The sequence below is a fragment of the Protopterus annectens genome, chromosome 13.part0 (genome assembly GCF_019279795.1).
Source record: "Protopterus annectens isolate FY-2018-M chromosome 13.part0, PAN1.0, whole genome shotgun sequence".
Taxonomy (NCBI): Eukaryota; Metazoa; Chordata; order Ceratodontiformes; family Protopteridae; genus Protopterus; species Protopterus annectens.
In genome coordinates, this window is record NC_056747.1 from 410,627,484 (window position 1) to 410,646,540 (window position 19,057).

The 19,057-nt window shown below is 39.5% G+C and overlaps 1 protein-coding gene across 2 annotated transcripts in view; it reads left to right on the forward strand.

Moving 5' to 3' along the window:
• The first annotated feature begins 9,853 nt into the window (after positions 1-9,853).
• The window catches only part of NUP88 (nucleoporin 88), a 537,460-nt gene continuing 528,256 nt past the window's right edge, over positions 9,854-19,057 (forward strand). For both annotated transcript variants that reach the window (XM_044054045.1, XM_044054046.1), the window contains exon 1: positions 9,854-10,128. In XM_044054045.1, coding sequence (XP_043909980.1) covers positions 9,895-10,128 — 234 coding nt within the window. In that variant the 5' untranslated portion in view covers positions 9,854-9,894. The remainder of the gene's footprint in view (positions 10,129-19,057) is intronic.

Consider the following 19,057-nt stretch of genomic DNA (forward strand, 5'->3'; position numbering starts at 1 on the left):
ATCCAAGAATCTTTGTGTCTGCACATTTGGTGTTGTATATGATTCTCAGTTAATAGTGGATTGATTAAAGTCACCCATGAATATGGTATTCAGTTGGATGGTGAGTATTTCCAGTAAGCTTAAATACGTGTTATAGTCTTCCAGGGTCATAGAGGGGGACCTATAGCTTTCAAACAAGTGCTATGGGATTTTGCCTATTGTGATTTGAACATGGAGAAGCTCAAGTGCATCATCCTGTATGACCAGCCTTCAGGTAAGCATATTTATTTTTGATGTAAATCAAGACATCTCCAGCTCTAGTCCCTGTCTGTTTAGTAGCTGGTCTAAATGTGTGGAAGGTATTATAGCCTTGCACTACCAGTGTGCTCTCAGTAGCTTTAAACCATGTTTCAGTGACTGCACAGACATCAGCATTCACTAGAGTGAGGACAGCTTGTAAGCGGTGGAGTTTCTTGTTTAGACTCCTACCATTGAGCAGTAATGCCTTTAGATTTCCTTGGTTTTGATTTGCATATCAGAAGTACTTTCAGTTTAGCATTGGTTAAAAAATGGGGGTGGACAGTGTTTTAGCTAATATTCGAAAGCCTAGAGGAAAGAGATTCAAACTGTCCCTGGCAAAGCTGCATAGTCTATTGACCATCTCCTCCTATGCTAACAAATATTGCACTTCCTTAAAATGACACCAGAAGCGAAGTCAATTATTAAAATCTGTCATCTTCTGTTCGTATTGTGGCATCATCCTTAGAGAAGGTAAAATGCTGTTCAAATATAGGCTTATAGCAGCCTGGGACACATATTCCAAGAGCTCCATGATGTCTCTCTTCATATAGTCTAGGGAGATATGTCTGACATCATTTACACCCACATGGACTATAACTGAGTCATACAGATACTTGTGGTCCAGTGACCTGAGCGCATGCGTAAACTGGTAGATACTGGCCCATGATAAGTGACTGACTGTGACTTTCGCCTTATTCAGCCTGGTAAGAGTGACATCACTGTGTCTCACAATGGAGTTTCCAATGACCAGAATGTTGGACTGTGTGGTGGCTTGCCTTATGGGCATAAAAGCAGACACTCCATGAGATGTGGATGCATGTATTGATGTGGTTGTTGTTTTGAAAGAGTGTATTTAGGGCTGCTGAGGGCATTTGCTATGTGTACTTCATCTAGGAGGTCTTTGGGGTTTAGGAGGGTTACATTTAAGTGCCACACCATATGTGGGTCTATGTGTCTGCTTTGTACTGTACATGATCTATGCAGTGTGTGTGTACTACAGACAACCTGGTTGACATTAGGAGTGCTTTTATGTGAGAAATTTGCCTCCAGTGACATTGTGTAAATACATCTCTCACATAGCTTATCAGTTTGAGAACTAGCTGGTTGTCAGTAAACATCAGACAATTTCTACACTGCCCCAGAATGGCCATATCCACCAAGTCCGTAATGGAGATAGTGAGAAAGTTAATATCCATGGCAACAGACCCTTTTTATTGATAGTTGTGGTGAGAAAATAAAATAATGTGGTGGTGGTGAAATTTCAAGGTCACATTTACAGAATAAATGTCAACTCCAGGTGCCTGCATCTATACAGTGCATGGCCAAACATTTGAGGGGAAACTACTAAAGTAGACCCTGATAATCTCTGGATGAATATTTAGGGAGATATTCTGAAGTTAGCTTATACAGCAGCTAATCATGCAGTACTTACTGAAAAGACAGAATTAGCTTTGTTAAGAATGATGAATAGTGGGGATTTACCTAAGTGGCTACTACCTGGCTACTACTAGTGCTGGTTTCATTACAGCTTTGTGCTGCTGGGATACAATGTTCCTTTTCTTCTTCTCTCTCCAGAAGCAAAACAGCAACATCACTACCCAGATGAGAAGCAGGCCACAGGCTCCTTGGTGATCAACAGTTTTGTCCCAGCTAAAAAAAAAGTCTTGTCCCAGATGATGCAGGGGTCTGTAAATAGTAGATGCCTTGAATAGCAACCAGACGAATCAGGAAGGTCCCACACAGGAACTCGTCAAATCAGTGACAGACAGGAATCAATACCCTCTGCTCCTTCTCTTACCAGGATCAAAATATAAGCACAAGTTTCAAGCTGACACCTGCGAAGCAGTTATCAGGCTTTCTGGTGATCAGCTGTCTCCAAGAATTAATGTTCCTACATTCCTTCACTCACTAGGAGCAAAACAGAAGCACTAATCCTGAGATGACTACTGACAGGTAGAATGTGAGCTCTCCAATAATTGATGGTCTTGGACCAGATGTTGAAGATTTTAAAGGTAATATGGAAAAATGAATTAATATCCTAAGAGTTGCAGTGTGCACTAAGCAGCTAGACATGAAAGAGGGAGTAACTCAAGCTTTAGCAATCTAATGGGAGAGCCATTAATTTTAAAAGAGAACGCTAGATTTGATGGGGGTGGGCACTTAGTATTCTGGCTCTTTGGAATACAGAGGGATTTCCAATAAATTTAGATAGCTGAAGGGCAGTGGCTTCACAAAATGACAATTTTGTGATTACTGACAATAGCCAAAGAAAAAGGAGAGGGGAAGGAAATATGTGGTCAAATTAACATAAGGGCTGAGCAACTACGGAAACAGTTGAGTTTAAAAACACAACAGAGATGGGGAAGGGATTTAATTTCTGCGTGACTCACAAGAGACACAGCTTTGGTTTCTTTCCTAGTTTAAATATGCAATAGAAAGCAGAATACAATTAAAACAAAGTGCAATGAAAATACACCACAATACACAAAATAGATGAAGCAACACAAATTACAAGAAAGCAATATAAGAAAAGCAAACTAACCTTTAAGTCACAGCAGTCTATGGCAGAGTGTGAATGAGCCCAATCTGGGTGCCTTTGCCTGTATTTCTCTTTAAATAGTTTTAATCTGTTTTTTTATTGGTTAATTCCCCTTTCATATTTGCAAAAATATCACACCACATCAGATCTTTTTTCTTTCCCATGCCTATATTTCTCTTTTATACCTTTTAAAATGGGTTTTGTTCTTTATATTTTCCAACTTTCTCTAAAGCCTCTTTTTTCCAGGCAGCCCAAAGTTTCTTTGTCTATATAATGTTTTTCATGGATCTGCTGTATTAATGAACACAAATTTTTATATGAATCTTTTTTTACAGTTTTTCTTGTCCAGGTATCTTTCTTTCCTCTAATTTCTCTCTTAATATTTCTGAATATATTCTCTCTGGAAATGTTGGGCTTTTTGTATAGTAGTAGCAATACACAATTCCTTCCTTATTCTGAGTAGTCCACTCAGTCATCTTTATGACTCTTTTTTGGCCTGTCAGTTTTTGTGTTTTTTATGGACTATTACTTCCTTCTACAACAGAAGACCATCCTCCCCTGAGTCTTGACAAACCCAATTGTTGGAAGGTTTCCATGTCCTGAGGATTCTACACTACCATTTTTTCCAGTCCTGACACCAGTGTGTGCACAAGGATTTGGCAGTTTTTTTATACTGGGATGTGTGCACCCAGTTGTCTTTTTTACTTACACTGAAAGGCACAATAATGTGGAAAGACAGTTGCATTGGGGTTTGAGCAAACACTACAATGTAGAAATAGCTGAGAAGCATTGAAAACATGAACCACAAGGCATTAACAACAGATGTGAGAAAGCAAGATACCGTAGTCCATGACAAAAAAGACAAACGTAGCATTGATCATGGAAATTGTTATACCTAGTGATTATATTGTCTTATGTACGGAGAGACACAAATTCATAGCTATTAAGATTTGCAGGCAGAAATGAGAGCAATATGGAAGAAAGATACATAGACAGGTCCAACAGAAAAAAATGTGCAGTAGTACTTAATATACTACCAATACATGTAACTCCATATAAATTATAGAAGGAGGGAATTCTCGTCACATTGCTCATACAGAAATGAGTACTCTTGGTTAACATCAAGGACTGAAATAATACTAATTTCATGAACTATAATTGTACCCTGACTTAGTGATGGGGTCCATTCCCATCATAGTATTAGAAAACCCAAAATATTTGGAAAAATTAAACCTTATCTAATGACCATTTAATTACTCCAAATGCTTAGGTTTTACATACCTTGACTGGAAGGGATCCCATTTTAAGCCAGAGCATAATTAAAGTTCATGAAATCAGTGTTGCTTCAGTCTTTGATGTCAACCAAGAGTGCTCTTCTCAGCACCTGCAATCTGCCCAGAATTGCCTCCTTTTGCAGTTCATATGAAGTTAATTGTACTAGTAGCATATTTGGGTATAACTGTAAATTCTTTTTTACTAATCCTGATGCTCCTACTACTATTGAAAATGTCTGAGTATCTTTATGCTACACTGTTTTTATTTCTGCTTGTAAGTTCTGGTATTTTAAGACTTTGTGTCTCTTGGTATGTAAGACTCTATAATCACTAGATGTAGCAATTTCCATTATCAATTCTTCTTTTGTCTTTTTTTTCTTGGACTACTACAGCTTGTTTTCCCTAAGGCATTTATAAGCCTAGCCTAAAATTATTGTGGGCTTACGCCACCCCTTATAAAAATTTCTTGAACAGAGTCAGCGGTGCTCTCTGCCTCACATGGACGGATTTTTTTCCCACAGCATAGGGAGTCTTGAGTGATAATCCTCCCCCTCCAGCACCGCCTATTTTTATCCGTTGCTAATAGCTTTGTGGGGCATTGTACTTCTCATTGGTCTGATAAGTGAAGAGTACAGGGAACAATGACACCTCATCTGATGGATGTAAATCCCCCTTCATGATCAGGTGGGTAATGTAGAAGGTCTAACCAACCACTTTAGAGGAGTGTCAAAAAAAAAGGGCCACTGTCAACAACCTGTCCCCAGTCCCTGATATAACCTCTTCTGTGCTTAGTGGATTGCCACCTATATGGTAGCTTGGGGTTACCTTACCTTTTTACCGATTTTTGGTGACTCATTTTTTTATATTAACTTCCAGCTGCTGGCTCTGGCACCAGCTATCTGTTTCCGCCCTGTCCCTCTTTTAGATATCAGTGTGCACTTTCCACTATGGCTCTCAGTTTTCAGTTTGTCATTGGCAATCAACCAAGTCCAAAGTCCTTTAGCCTGATGTCTGAGAGTGAGAAGTAGATAGGTGCAAATAAATAATCCCGAGCTATGTGGGACACCACGGACTTGAGGACCGAGTCTCTGACACAGCGCCAGCAACTCAACCCCTGTGGGACTTTTCTGTAGCTTGCAGTAACCCTTGTTTCACATATGTGGGTTTACATTTAAGGTGGGAACCTTTTTCTTTTGCAAGTGTGGGACTGGGTGCAATGTCTTGCAGCCTTTGTGTGGGTATGGACTGCCTTTCCGGGATCAATTTCCTTGGTGACTATTTGAAGAAGTCGAAAAACAAAAGGCCAAAATGATCTTCCCCTTCCAAACAGATTCTTGCATCTATTGTTTGAACTGTTGGTAATGGGTTATGTCATGTGTCATAAACGTCATCACTGTTGATCATAGTTGTTGGGGGTCCCCTGTTCCTGGAGGCCTCTGACCACAGCAAGTTATCCCGTTTTGATATTTTGTAACATGTCTGCAAAACCAACAAAAGCTAGTGCAGCAACATTGTTTACTTAATAAACTGGGCAGTCAATAACATATATTTATATCGCTTTTAAAATTCAAAGATATTTCTGGTTATAGTGTTTCATCGAGCAACAGGCCTCACAATTCTATTAAATATTTTACCACTCACATAGAGCCCCTGGCTTAGGTAAACCCTGCTGGTGGACATTCTCTACACTAAAACTAACAACAAGCCAGCTTTAAGTACCTACATTACCCGTGGCTGCAAGGGGTCCTCTTAATCATCCTCAACTGTGTGAGGGTATCACAAAAGCTGCTACTGGTTTGGGAAAATGAGGGAAAAAAAATTATTAACTTCCTGATTATGCTGTTTAACCTGAACAGGGCTTTAATATGACCATGTTAGGATAAATCTGATAATGAACATGAGCAGGGTAAGCAGTAGAGATCAGCAAATAACAGTGATTTTTATCTGTGCACACACCCAATAATACCAGCACACATACATTATTATTTTTAGTATCAGTAAAAAATGTAGCTAACAAGTAATTATATTTCAAAAGTAAGGTATAAAATGTATCGCAGAACATGTAGACACTTAGATCTTCTAAGAGTCTGGGGGGTCCCCCACTCCCCAGACTGTTTAAATGGATATAGGGAGCTCCCTTAATCAGCCTTAACTGTGTGGACACCCCACAAAAGCTGTTGCTGGGTGGGGAAAAATAACGTAAAAAAATGTATTAAATTTCTGATTACACTCTTTAATCTGAACAGTGATGTGATATGATCCTGTTAGGATAAAGCACCCATTTTAAAGCTAGGACGTGTGTGTACAGAAAGCTGATGTAGGTTATATGTGTGTGTGTGTGTCTGGGGGATTGTGTGGTCATTACTTCTTTAATTTTCATCACAGTCAAACCTTTGTTGTGCACGTGAGGTCATTATAGCTTGTGTTTGAGCTGAGGACAGTGGTCATAATTTCTTTTACTTTTCTCACAGACCTCAGAAGTGTACAAAGAATGTTACTTTAGCTTGTGTAGGGGCAGTGTACTAACTAGTTGCAGCAAAATAGAGTACGTTACTGTAATCATTATTTTTTCACTTTGCTCACAATCACACTTCAGGCATGTATACAGGTAGCTGCCATTGACAGTTTGGGTTCAGGAGTGAGGAGACATGCTGTACATATGTATGTCAGCGGTCACTTGAAATACATAACTGTGGCAATTTGAACCTCTGTTTTCATCCCAGTCTAACACCAGAGGGATGCATAGGCAGTTTTTTTTAAGGGTTAGGGAGGCAAACAGTTCCCAGACAGGACCTGTGTATCCAGACAATAACTGGCTTGTTAGTTTATTGTGAGCTACAATTTTGTCATCTTGGAATATTAAGCCTTGGGTACAACTTACGTCTTCCTTGGAAAAAAAAAACAAATAAGACTGAAATTCCTTTCTTACTTTTTTTTTGTTTAGGTCACCATTGGATTAAAAGAATGGGAAAATGTTCCAAAATGCATCCTAGTAACCGTATAGCTTCTTGGGGCCTGGCTTATTTGAGTTGTGTACTAAATGGTTATCACTATGCTGTTTTGGTCATGAAAGGTGTGTTGAAAGGATAAAAGGAAAACTAAAGCCGAAACTAAAGCTGAACAGCAACACAATTTCTTTCCTTAATCATAATTTCTGTTCAAGCTATCATTGGATAAAAAGGCTGTGCAAAAAAGGGAAAAACATTTAAAATGAACTTGAGCATTTAGGAAGCTATGGCTTCTTGAAAAAGCTGAAGAGTAAGGCAAAATGTGAGGAAAAGGAAGAAAAAAAGCACTGTGCATGGTATGGGAAGCCCGAGATGGCTGGAAAACAGGGGAAGAGTGGGGTGTGTATGTGTGTGTGGGGGGAGCATGGCTGAAATTGTAGGGCTAGGGCACCATTTCACGTAAGTCCAGAACTGTACATAGAGTTACTGCAATGTATCATTGTTGCTAATAAATGTCATTTAACTGTAAACGTTCCTTTGTGAGATGGGCCAACATAGTGTGGTACCTAGGCCTGTTGTAATGTAAGAGTAATATAGCTACAGGTCAGTCTGTGCATTCTACTCTTAAAGGTTTGCAGCATAAGAAGGGAGACAGTGGCAGGGTGATACATACACAGTAAGTGCCTGGGGGGCCCCAACCTGACAACTGATGGGGTCCCCAAAATGTTATCACTGGCCCTTTTGTCGATAATGCTTTGTGGTTCATGTTTCCATTGCTTCTCAGCAACTTCTGTATTGTAGTGTTTGCACAAACCCCAGTTCAACAATCTTGACACATTACTGTACCTTTCAATATACAGCCTTCAGCCATGATTATATTGCACCATGCAACAAGATGTAGAAGCGTTTCCTGTTCTGTTTTACACAACATACATTTGTCTGCTTCTCCAGCTTTTTCAATTGAGTTTGTAAACCAATGTGTACATAGCCCACTGTCTTGGACCACCATTATTAACTTATATTTTCGTTTCAGATCACCTCTCCTTAACTACTTTTGCATCAAAGCCTGGTCAACATGAGACTGTTGCAGGTATGCATGCTACTGTTTCAATACTTGCCACTATTTTTGAAAACATTCCGGTTTTCTTTCCTTCTCTTGTGACCCATTCTTTTCTCACCTTTCAACAATTTCAGTTGCTGTCTCATTTTTGTCTGCTTCTGATTTGATTTCGTATTCGTTTCCTATTTTGTTCTGAAATGCTTCTGCTAAACTAAACACATATGTCATCATAAATTTCTTTTCTTCATGTTTGGATCCGATGAGGCCAACGAACAGGTGATCTATACATCAATTTCTTGGAAGCCCGTACCTCCTTCAGAGCGAGGGATGTATAATTTTAATATGCACTGACTTTTATATATCATTTAGTAAGCGTAAAGCATTTTCTAGTCCAAGTCCAGCCGATTGAATACTTTTTTGGGGGCCAGTCAATCGTGCCAAAACTGTAAGAACAGGAAGAACAATTTGTTTTGAAAATTTTACAACATTTAAACCATTTTATGTATAATGTAATTGGTTGGTACATACGTATCATCGCAACTACGCTTTCTCGTCAGGCCATTGTTTGTGTTTTCGCAACCACGCTTTTTCGCCAGCATGTTAGTAGTATTCATATTGAGAAAGTGGTCTTTGTTGTTTTGCACTTGATCTAACTGTACCGAGTAGGATTGTCTGACATATATTGTCGCTACCACAATATTTAACTAAATGAGATCGCTGCCCATTATTTGATTATGCAAATGCAGTTATTATAAAAGGTATGCAAAAGTAACGAGGGGATAAAGGTTGAAAAATGTTTGCAAATATTGCACTTATAAACTTAGACAATTGTTAGAATAATATGTTTTGCATTACCATGCATTTGGTGAAGCCTGAAACTCAGATGTCTGTCATGATTTACTGACTTCTGTCTCCAGGGATTCACCAGAAAACCGCACATTTCATGAGGAACGGGCCAAAAATATTACCCGAAAATCTGAACAGTTGAGACCTATGCTGAGTTTCCTAGCAGAACCCCTTTAGTCACCTCTGTCGAATAACAGTGTTACACTCTGACCCTGAAGCAGTTCTTCTGACCTGAAAAATTTGCAAATGCACACAATCAGATTGTTGCAAAGTGACATGAACCTTGTAACACTGGAAAGTAACTCATCACACAAAACAGATTTAGTTGAGAAAACTTAATAAGACTTTTCTGTGATGTTGTGGGCAGACAGATGAGAACAAAAGATTACACACACCAAAACAGTGGACGATTTTTATTATCATCATACAGACAATATCTTCACTATCCTGCAACCGGCACTCATTGTGGTTGGGAGAATACATGGTTGCGATAATACGTAAGTACCAAATGGTTTTCTGTAATACTGTGAGAAATGTTAGACAACTCTTTACTTGAATATCATGAGATTTGTCATTTTTGTGTCTCCCGCACAACTACCCAAACCCGGAGAGTCATTTCAAAAGAAAAACTAATAATTCACAGTGAGTCGTGACTGTGAAATAACCACGTACATATAAATTATGCTAACAACTTAAAATCAGTAATGGCCATAAAGCAAATAAGTTGACTATGAAACACATATATATAAATATATATATACGAAAGTAATGAATACCTAAAAAAGCAGGTGAGAGCTCTCCAAGGTAGAGCTGTTTAAAAAAGTTGCAGTCTCAATCCCTTTTAATTTGCAGTGGAAAAGTGAAACAAAAAAAATGTAAATTCCGATTGGCTGATAGGATGATGACGTCTTCCGCTTTTAGACAGGCGCTGATGGGAACTGGGGAAAGATGGCGGTTGAATGCAATGATCAATGGAGGAATTTTCTTGGCAAGCATGAGTTATTTGTCAAACTTCGACAGAATGTCGAAGCTGAGGTTTTGAGATCAAATCGGACGCTTAATAAAAATCTCTTTTTCTGCCTGGATGATGACTTTTTCGCTTGGGACGAGAAAAACAGTGTTTTGTACACTACAAGTCTCCGGAACCTAAATACTGAAAATCCAGAGTTGTCAGACTTCAAGGTAATAATTTCATATCCAGAACCAGCCCAGATGTGCACACCTGTGCAGGATACGGATGCCAACTGCGTTGCACTGTATATCAGCTGTCCTTGAGAATAAGGAACATATATATTTTTTTAAAGGTGGAGTTGTATCTTACTTATTTAGATAATGATCTGTAAATTTCAATGTTAAATAAGTTTGTTATTGTATACCAGCCCAACCGTGCTTTTGTATCTCGTCTGTCTCATTTTAGCTCGATTTTCACCATTCCTTCAGACATTTTCATTATTTCTTAGTTATGAGTATTTTCTGCACACAGTGTCAGACGATGCAGTTGGAAAATTTTTATTTTCCTGAAAATGGATGGAAGTGCAATTTTTATTTTTTTGTTGTGTTAATCTCTCTGGCTAGTTGCACCAGTGTCAAACAAAGTGGCTTTTTGTTTTTGTTGTGATCTGTGATTTTTTTGAAGTAATAAAGTTGAATTGTGTGATGCACTTCGGTTATTTAGTTCGATCGTTAACGTTGAATGTTTAGCCTGGAAAGTCCGTAATTTGAACCTCACTTCAGTAATATGATGACCGTTTTTAACAATGTACATCGTAGGATTAATTGCATACCCCTCAAGTCAAGTGTACCTCATTATGAGTAGCATTCCTCATTTGTGGTCTTAAGAATTTCATGTTCCATATAGAAAGGGTCTGTTTCACATTCAGTCTTAGCAATTTTTTGATTGATATCCATAGTAAATAGAATTGAATCATATTAATTAAAAGGGCTGTTAAATAAGCAGAGTATCCCATTTTTAACCTTTCCACGAGTTTCCTAGTTGAAGTAGTAATCTTTAGTAAACGCTCCACTTTATGAGAGGTAGTGTTCCTCTTTTTGGAGATGGAAGGTCACACATACTATCACATTAAATTCAACGTCCTACGCAAGCAATCAGTCGTGAGGGATTTTGGCACCCAGGTTGATAGCAACCTGACTTTTGACCACCATGTTGCTTCTGTTTTATGGAAAGTAGTCTACATGGTCCACCTCATCAGTAAGAATATTTCATCCAGGGACATGGAGGTCATAACATCCCTATATTCTTCTCTTATAAGGCCAGTTTATTGAGTAAAATGTCCCTTTCAGTATGTACCTCGCAAAGCATATGTAGCAGTTGCAGAGACCGCAGAGGTTCCTCACCAGAAGAATGCTGGGCTTCAAAAATCTACCCTACATAGATGGGCTAAAAGCCCTGTCCCTCTACTCGGTTTCATACAGACTCCTCAGAGTTGATCTCTTTCTGGCATACAGAGCAATTTCATACCCTTCCTTGATGGGATTGTTGCATGTATGCAAGTCAAGCTCCACTCGAGTAACCTGCACGTGCGACCTCACCCTGGTCTGTGACATCAGTAGGACTTATTGGCAGGGCAGATTTGTGTCCAGAGACTCCCCCATCTGTGGAATAGACTCCCTCTCCACATCAAGCAGAGTACCTCATTACCCCTTTTCAAGCGCAGCCTGGATAGCTGGATGGGAAACAGAAAATACACCCCTGGAATTCCATCTGTGTCCCTGCTGGACAGGGGCTTTGAGGGTTGACTTGTTTAAACACGGGCTAAACTCTTGGCTAGACTTTTATAAGGGCCTCAGGGCCAGTAGCCTAGTGACTTCCTATGAGAGCTATGATAATCGTATAACACATTACATGCAGAACTTATTTGTGTTTTGTACACATTATTCTTCAGACACATTTAACAGCAACGGATGTTATATAGGTCAGTGCATATGGGAAACGTGTATAGATTCATGGGAAATTACTAGGCTAATGACCTAAAAACTCTTACAAGCCTAGCCAATATAACCCAATTTTACCCAATATTTTGCCCCTAGTGGTAAGATGATGGCATGGATTTGCGCCTATGCTTGAGTGTCTTGCAGATGGTCCCGGTCCATGGGGGATATAGGCACTACCCCAGATGTAAATTTTGAGATTCCTTATCCATTGATCCAAATTGCATTTTGAAGAGGGCCATGGAGTTGTTTTGCTTAATGTGATATAATGTTCTTACCAGACCTGCAGTCCAGGAGACATTGAGGACCCTAGCCTAATTTTCCCAGTTGTCTTAGAGCAGTGCTTGGTTAAGTGATTGGCACAGATTCACGGTACAGGCACGTGGAGACAGAGGGATTCAAAGCCTGGACTGTATGAGGCTGCTTATTAACAGCTCATAGCCTTAATTGTGTGCAGCAACTGCCAGACTTAAGACTTTGCACTAACTACCAGACATAATAAATGATTTACAGGGCTGTTTACAAAACTGCATACAAAAGCGAGACACAGTAAATGTTTGCACACAGTAATAGTGATAATTTTCAGTTATTAGAACTATAGATATGCCTTGCATGTTGGAGGTGTTTACTCCTACTGGATGGTTTTAACTCTTTGCACATGGTGTTTTTAAATAATGAAAAACATGAGTTATGCTTTCCTTGTGAAATCTAAGGTATTTTTTTTTTTTTTTTTTTTTTTTTGTGGAGCTGCTTACTGATAAATATAATCCTAATCCCAGCTCTTAAACCATAACACTCTTAACTAGACTCCTAAAAATTACTTTCATAGAGCAAATTTTCCATCCATTAGTAACCATGCACCTGGGTGGAAACTCCCAGATATGCTCAGAATTAGTCCAAAATGATAAAAAAATCACTGAACCCACAGACATTGCCAACATACTGGCAGACAGGTTCAGTGCAAATTTCTCCCCAAAAGGAGAAATATCTATCCCACCAGAGTCTAGCCTCCCAAACATCTCAGATGCCCAGGTGAGAGCTGCTCTCTCTAAAGCAAAAAACACAGCATCAATGGGACCGGACGGTGTCCCCGGCTGTGTGCTACACTAACTCAATGAGGAACTAAACCCACACATAAGGCTGCTGTTTAATCTTAGCCTTACTACAGGATACGTACCCAAAGAATGGCGTACGGCAACTGTGGTCCCACTCCACAAAGGCGGTGCTTCTACGGACCCTGGAAATTACTGCCCCATAAGCTTGACGAGCCTTCTCTGCAAAGCTATGGAGAGGATCATAATGGAACTCATAAATAAAGACATTGGGGACCTACAGACACTGGATCCTACCCAATTTGGCTTTGTCAAGGGCAGATCCTGCCTCTTGAACTTGGTCGACTTTTCAAAACAGTCACTAAGGCCATTGATGAGGGTAAGGCAGTTCACACAGCCTACCTTGACCTAGCAAAAGCATTCGACACAATACCCCACTCGGGCATCATAGAAAAGCTCACCAGCTTAGATGTAAACCCATATGTCACAAGATGGGTTGCAAACTGGCTCAAGGACAGAACACACAGGGTTAGAGTTGCTGGTGCCATGTCAGACTCTAAGCTGGTCACGAGCGGTGTCCCACAGGGCTCAGTCCTGGGCCCCCTCTTGTTCGGCATTTATTTTTCTGAAGTGCAGGCAAACATAGGGGGATTGTGGCTGACAAAATTTGCAGATGACTGCAAACTGGGCACCATAATTGACACTCCATCAGACACAGACATCCTCCAGAAAGGTCTCATAGAAATGGATAACTGGTGCCAGAGCCATGGCCTTAAGCTAAATGCCAAAAAAAACAAGGTAACCCCTAATTACCACATAGGTGGTAATCCATTAAATGCGGAAGAAGTTATCAGGGACCTGGGACCCAAGTTGACAGTAACCTCTCTTTTGACACTCACATTGCCAAAGTGGTTAGGAAGACCTTCTACATTGCCCACCTGATCATGAAGGGATTCACATCCAGATCAGGAGAGGTCATTGTACCCCTGTACTCTTCACTTATCAGACCAATGATTGAGTACAACGCCCCATTCGGAATGTACCTTACCCGACACCTGCAGCAGTTGGAAAGACCCCAAAAGTTCCTCACCAAAAGGATAAAGGGGCTCAAACATATGTCATACGATGCCCGACTGAAGAAACTCCAGCTCTATTCAGTCGCATACCGTCTGCTCAGAGGTGATCTGTGCCTGACATACAAGGCCATGTCCAACCCGGAATTAATGGACATGCTCCACCTCAAAAAATCCAAATCCACCAGAGCCACGAGAACAAGAGACTTAAACCTCAACACGGATATAAATAGGACGTGCTGGAGGGACAGATTCATCACCCAGAGACTCCCTACACTATGGAACAGAATCCCAGTCCATGTGAGGCAGAGCCCCTCACTGACTCTGTTCAAGAGAAATCTTGACGAGTGGATGGGAGATCGTAAGTTTACCCCGGGAATCATCTCTGTATCACTGCTGGACTAAACTAATGGGTATAGTATTCTCATCCTAAGGGGTGGTGAAAGCCACACACACTCTGGCTAGGCTTATAAATGCCCTAGGGCAGATAGCCTAGTATGAACCTATGAACACATTTTGAAGTAAAGTATAAGTTTCAGATTTATGTAGTGTCAAGTGTACAGTTGTACAAGTTGTGTCATGTTAAAATTTGTGATTTAAGTGATGGTACCAGTGGCTTCAAATTTTTTATAATGTTTTCTTGAGAATTAACTTCTTTTGACTTCAAGGTTGTGTGGGTCAGTTCATTGTTTGCATGCTGCAACAGAATACTTGTAGTCAGCACATTCATCTCCCTCAGTTTTGAAGCTATTAGTTTACCAGAGAAGTGTCTAAGTTCATACATAGGATGGTTGAATTTAACATTTTCTGATGGAGAAGACCATTTGGGAATGAATAAAAGTTTGTCCAGAACAGAGTTGTATGGTTAAAATGTAATGATCAGATGCAGTTCAAGTGTTGTAAGGAGGTACTGTGTTGAGTCTTATCGTGGTGACCTACAGTAAAATAAGCAATCTTACTGTGTGGTTGTTTTAATTTTTATGGTATCGAGATTGTTGAAGTCCTGTGAAAAAGTGGGTTGAGTAAAGAAGGGAAAGAAGCAGTGAGGAGTTTGCAGTGGACAACTTTTTTGCTTCAGTGAGGAATGGTTTAACTTTACAAGGCTTGCCAAGTTTATGCCTGGTTCTGACAACAACATGGCCAGTATATATCTCAAACCTAAATGGATTGTCAGGGGTGCAGCCATTAATTTGAACAGAATAACCTCCTTCATTCGGGAGAAATCTGGTGATTTTATTTGCAGATATGACATAGTCTGAGGTGGATAATGAGCACTGGAGGAATCTGTTTTACTATTGGGGCAGACTTTTGCTGTAAATGACATGGATTTTATATTACTTGTGTTCACAGACAGGCTTAAGGCAGGGAAAGATGTTTTTAATGTGTGAAAGCTTTGTTGTTTATTATTTTGTACAGAGGTAAAATGGAGAGTCATGCTATTAGCATATTGCATTAATTTTGAGTTGTTACAGTAACTGACCATGTCATTGTAATTATTTGGGTAGTATCATTTGGTAAGATGCCAGGAATGGTAAAACATCTTCATACTACAAAAGCAAAGACTGGATATGAACAGATAAAAGTCATAGTTGCAGATGCAGTTTGGAGACAATGCAGAGTTCTTGTAGTTATATTTTGCATAACTGTTCATTTATTTACAGGTTTAGGAAGTTACCAAGAGAATATCTCATAGCAGTAAAACCAGATATTGTCAGAGTTGGATTTGCTACGAGTAAACTACCAGCAGCTTCATAATTAGAACTGAACAGGATTTAAAATGAATGAAACACTTGGTGTCATAAAAAGATGTTAAAGACAGTAGAATGGATGAGTAGTTTCTGTTGCAAAGCAAGGTAAAAAGTGCTTTGTATCATTCCTGTTTGTAGAGTGATTAAAATAAAGCACGTTATCACTTTGTATTTGACATTATTGAGATCACTCATTTGATTCTAAGTTCTTTTCTGCACTAGATGTAAATCAGTGTTTCTGGTAGATAACACTAGATGAACAACTCTCCAGATTGCATACATTCAGAATGCTGTTAGGAGGGTACATATCTGTTAGACTTTTGTTAGGTATTTCCTCAGTACTTAGCCATATTAGAGAGTTGTTGTGCAAGTAATGGAAGGTTTGGAAGTTGTATTATTGTGGGGTCATGCCAAGAAGAGCGTAACTGATGATGTGTGATCATGCTAATACAGGAGCATAACACAAGACTTGTAAACTGCTGAATAGATTAAGATGATACCTGATGTTAAATGTGAGAAAATGTATTTTTACAAGAGTGGCAAGTCTGAATATATGGTCATGTTTTGAAGGGAGAGGGATTTAAGTTTGACTGAAAGAAAAAAAAAAGGTCAGAGGAGTTGTTTAAATGATAAAGTCCCAGAAAACAAACAGTTGGCTGACCATAATGACCTGCAGTAAAAATGAGCACTGTCTGGTTAAGTGATTGTAAAAGTTTCTAAGAATGTTATATTATCTTGCAGAGTTTGGTTATACAAGATAACCATTCTAAGAAATCTGTTAAGAGCATGACGCAGTGCGGGAATTGAGCTGTGAACTGGAAATTAGTTTCCTAACCACTTCACAACTCCTTACAGATACACCAGTACCAAAGGACTACAACTGGTGATTAAGCCAGCTGTGTTGCAAGGAGTTGCCAGTCATTTTGTTGCTACATGATCTGTACAATAGAACAGATCATGTAGTTGACTTGTTGCTTCTTGGTCAGCAGTATTTACAGATGCGCAAGTGAAACGAGCTCAGAAAAGGAACTGGTACCAGAAAAATATGGATGTGATAAATTTAGTGTGATTATATGTATGGAAAGAAGTTTGAGTGGAAGAAGAAGACAAACCTTTGCAAAGCATATTCTAAAAGTCTTTGCAGAAGGAACTTCCAGGATTGAAGTAGACTGTGTTTATCTGATAAAAGTATGCTGTGAAAAGTGAAATAGAGACCAGTCAAGGAAATGCACATGACAGTTATGCTGATTAGTACACCCACTCTAGAATTATAGATAAACTCGCTAAACTAGGTATAAATCCCTATGTCACAAGATGGGTTGCCAACTGGCTCACTGACAGAACCCACACTGTGAAAGTAGCAAACTCCAAATCCGACTTCAGACAAGTGGAGTATCACAGGGTTCAGTCCTGGCTCCTCTCCTGTTTGGTATCTACTTCTCTGAAGTACAGGCTAACACAGAAGTTCTTTGGTTAACAAAGTTTGCAGGTGACTGCAAGCCAGGAGCCATAAGCTAAATTCCTAACGATGTGGACATCCTACAAAAGGGCCTCACTGAGACAGATGCCTGGTGTCAAAGCCATGGCCTCAAGCTCAATGCCAAAAAGTGCATTGTCATCCCCTTTGGTAAAAACTCTGTACCCATGAACTACCACATAGGCGGTAGTCTACTTAACACCGAAAGTGTGATGAGACCTTGGGACACAGGTGGACAGTAGTCTCTCCTGTGATAATCACATCGCCACAGTAGTCAGGAAATCCTTCTATGTGGCACACCTCATCACAAAAGGTTTGTCATCCAGGAAAAAAAGAGGTCACTGTTTCCCTCTACTCGTCACTCATTAGACCCATTATAGAGTACAGCGTCCCTTTTGGTATGTACCTCACAAGACATCTACAACAACTGGAAAGGCCGCAGAAATACCTCACAAAGATGATTACCGGCCTCAAGCAGATGCTCTATGGTGACCGTCTCAAAAAACTCCAGCTTTACTCTGTCGCATATCACCTACTCAGAGGCAATTTCTGCCTAACATACAAAGCTATGTCAAACCCAGAGCTGTTGGATATGCTTCACTTAAAGAAATCCCAATCCCTGCGAGCTACACGCTCTAGGGACCTAAACCTGGTCACCACAATAAACAGAACATGCTGGAGGGATAGATTCCTGTCCCAGAGACTCCCCATACTCTGGAACAAGCTACCTATATATATCAAACAAAGCTTCTCATTAGCACTCTTCAAGAAAAATCTTGATAATTGGATGGGAAATAGGAAATTCACCCCAGGGATCGCTTCTGTGGATCTGCTCAACAGTGGCACAGGAAAATAATTGTCTTGAATGGCGAAAGCCAGGGTACCTTTTTGTCTAGGCTTATAATAGGCCCTAGGGCCAATAGCCTAGTACGTACATATGAACCTGTAAGTGTTTACTAAAGCATATTTTCTAAAGAAGTGTTAAATGAATGACTGGAGATTCTTTAGGTACTTTACAGTAACTGGTAACATAAGTAAATGAGTACTAATGTTGACTTAAAATTGCAGATACTGAAAAATACCTGAAAGATGTTATTGCACTGAAGTGCATTAAGGTCTGCATTTTTGAAACAGAAGATACCAGATGTCATGCCTAACAGAGAGCTTGTGCACAAGTGAGGAAGTGTATGTCATTGTTAGTGCAAGAAGTCTGGACAGAGCTAAAAACAATGGTGGGTCTGAGGTCCAAAAATAGGGACATATTTTAAATATTGCTCTTATGGACGTAAAAAAAGTTGCTGGAATAATGAGTTTACATTTTCATGCATTTTTTGAGTGATATCTTTTCTAAAACTCAAATGTCTGTCATTATTTACTGACTTCAGTCCTCCACGAGTTACCAGAAAGTTCGCAAATTGTATGAGGAACAAACCAAAAATTATTAAAAAAATATGGACAATTATGTGAAATTTTTTACTTTTGAGAGGTATGGTGGGAAGTCGGGCATTTAATCAGTCCACTCTGCATTCTATATAATGCACAAGTGCAGAGAATATCTGCATAGTGAAGACTGTCTTGAGAAACAGCAGTAAAAAACATATTTTTGTAGTTTTGGAGTACAGGAATACTCCATTATGTGAACTTGGAGTCTCACTATCTAAGCTTATAATAGAAGAGGTTTGAAATATAAATTGGCTGCTGCCGGAGGATCAGTATAAAATGAAGGATTTTCTGGAGAGAAGTTAGCACTAGCAAAAATACCACTGTGATAGAAAATCAAGAAGATAATCTGTTTTGTAAGTGGGAGATAAA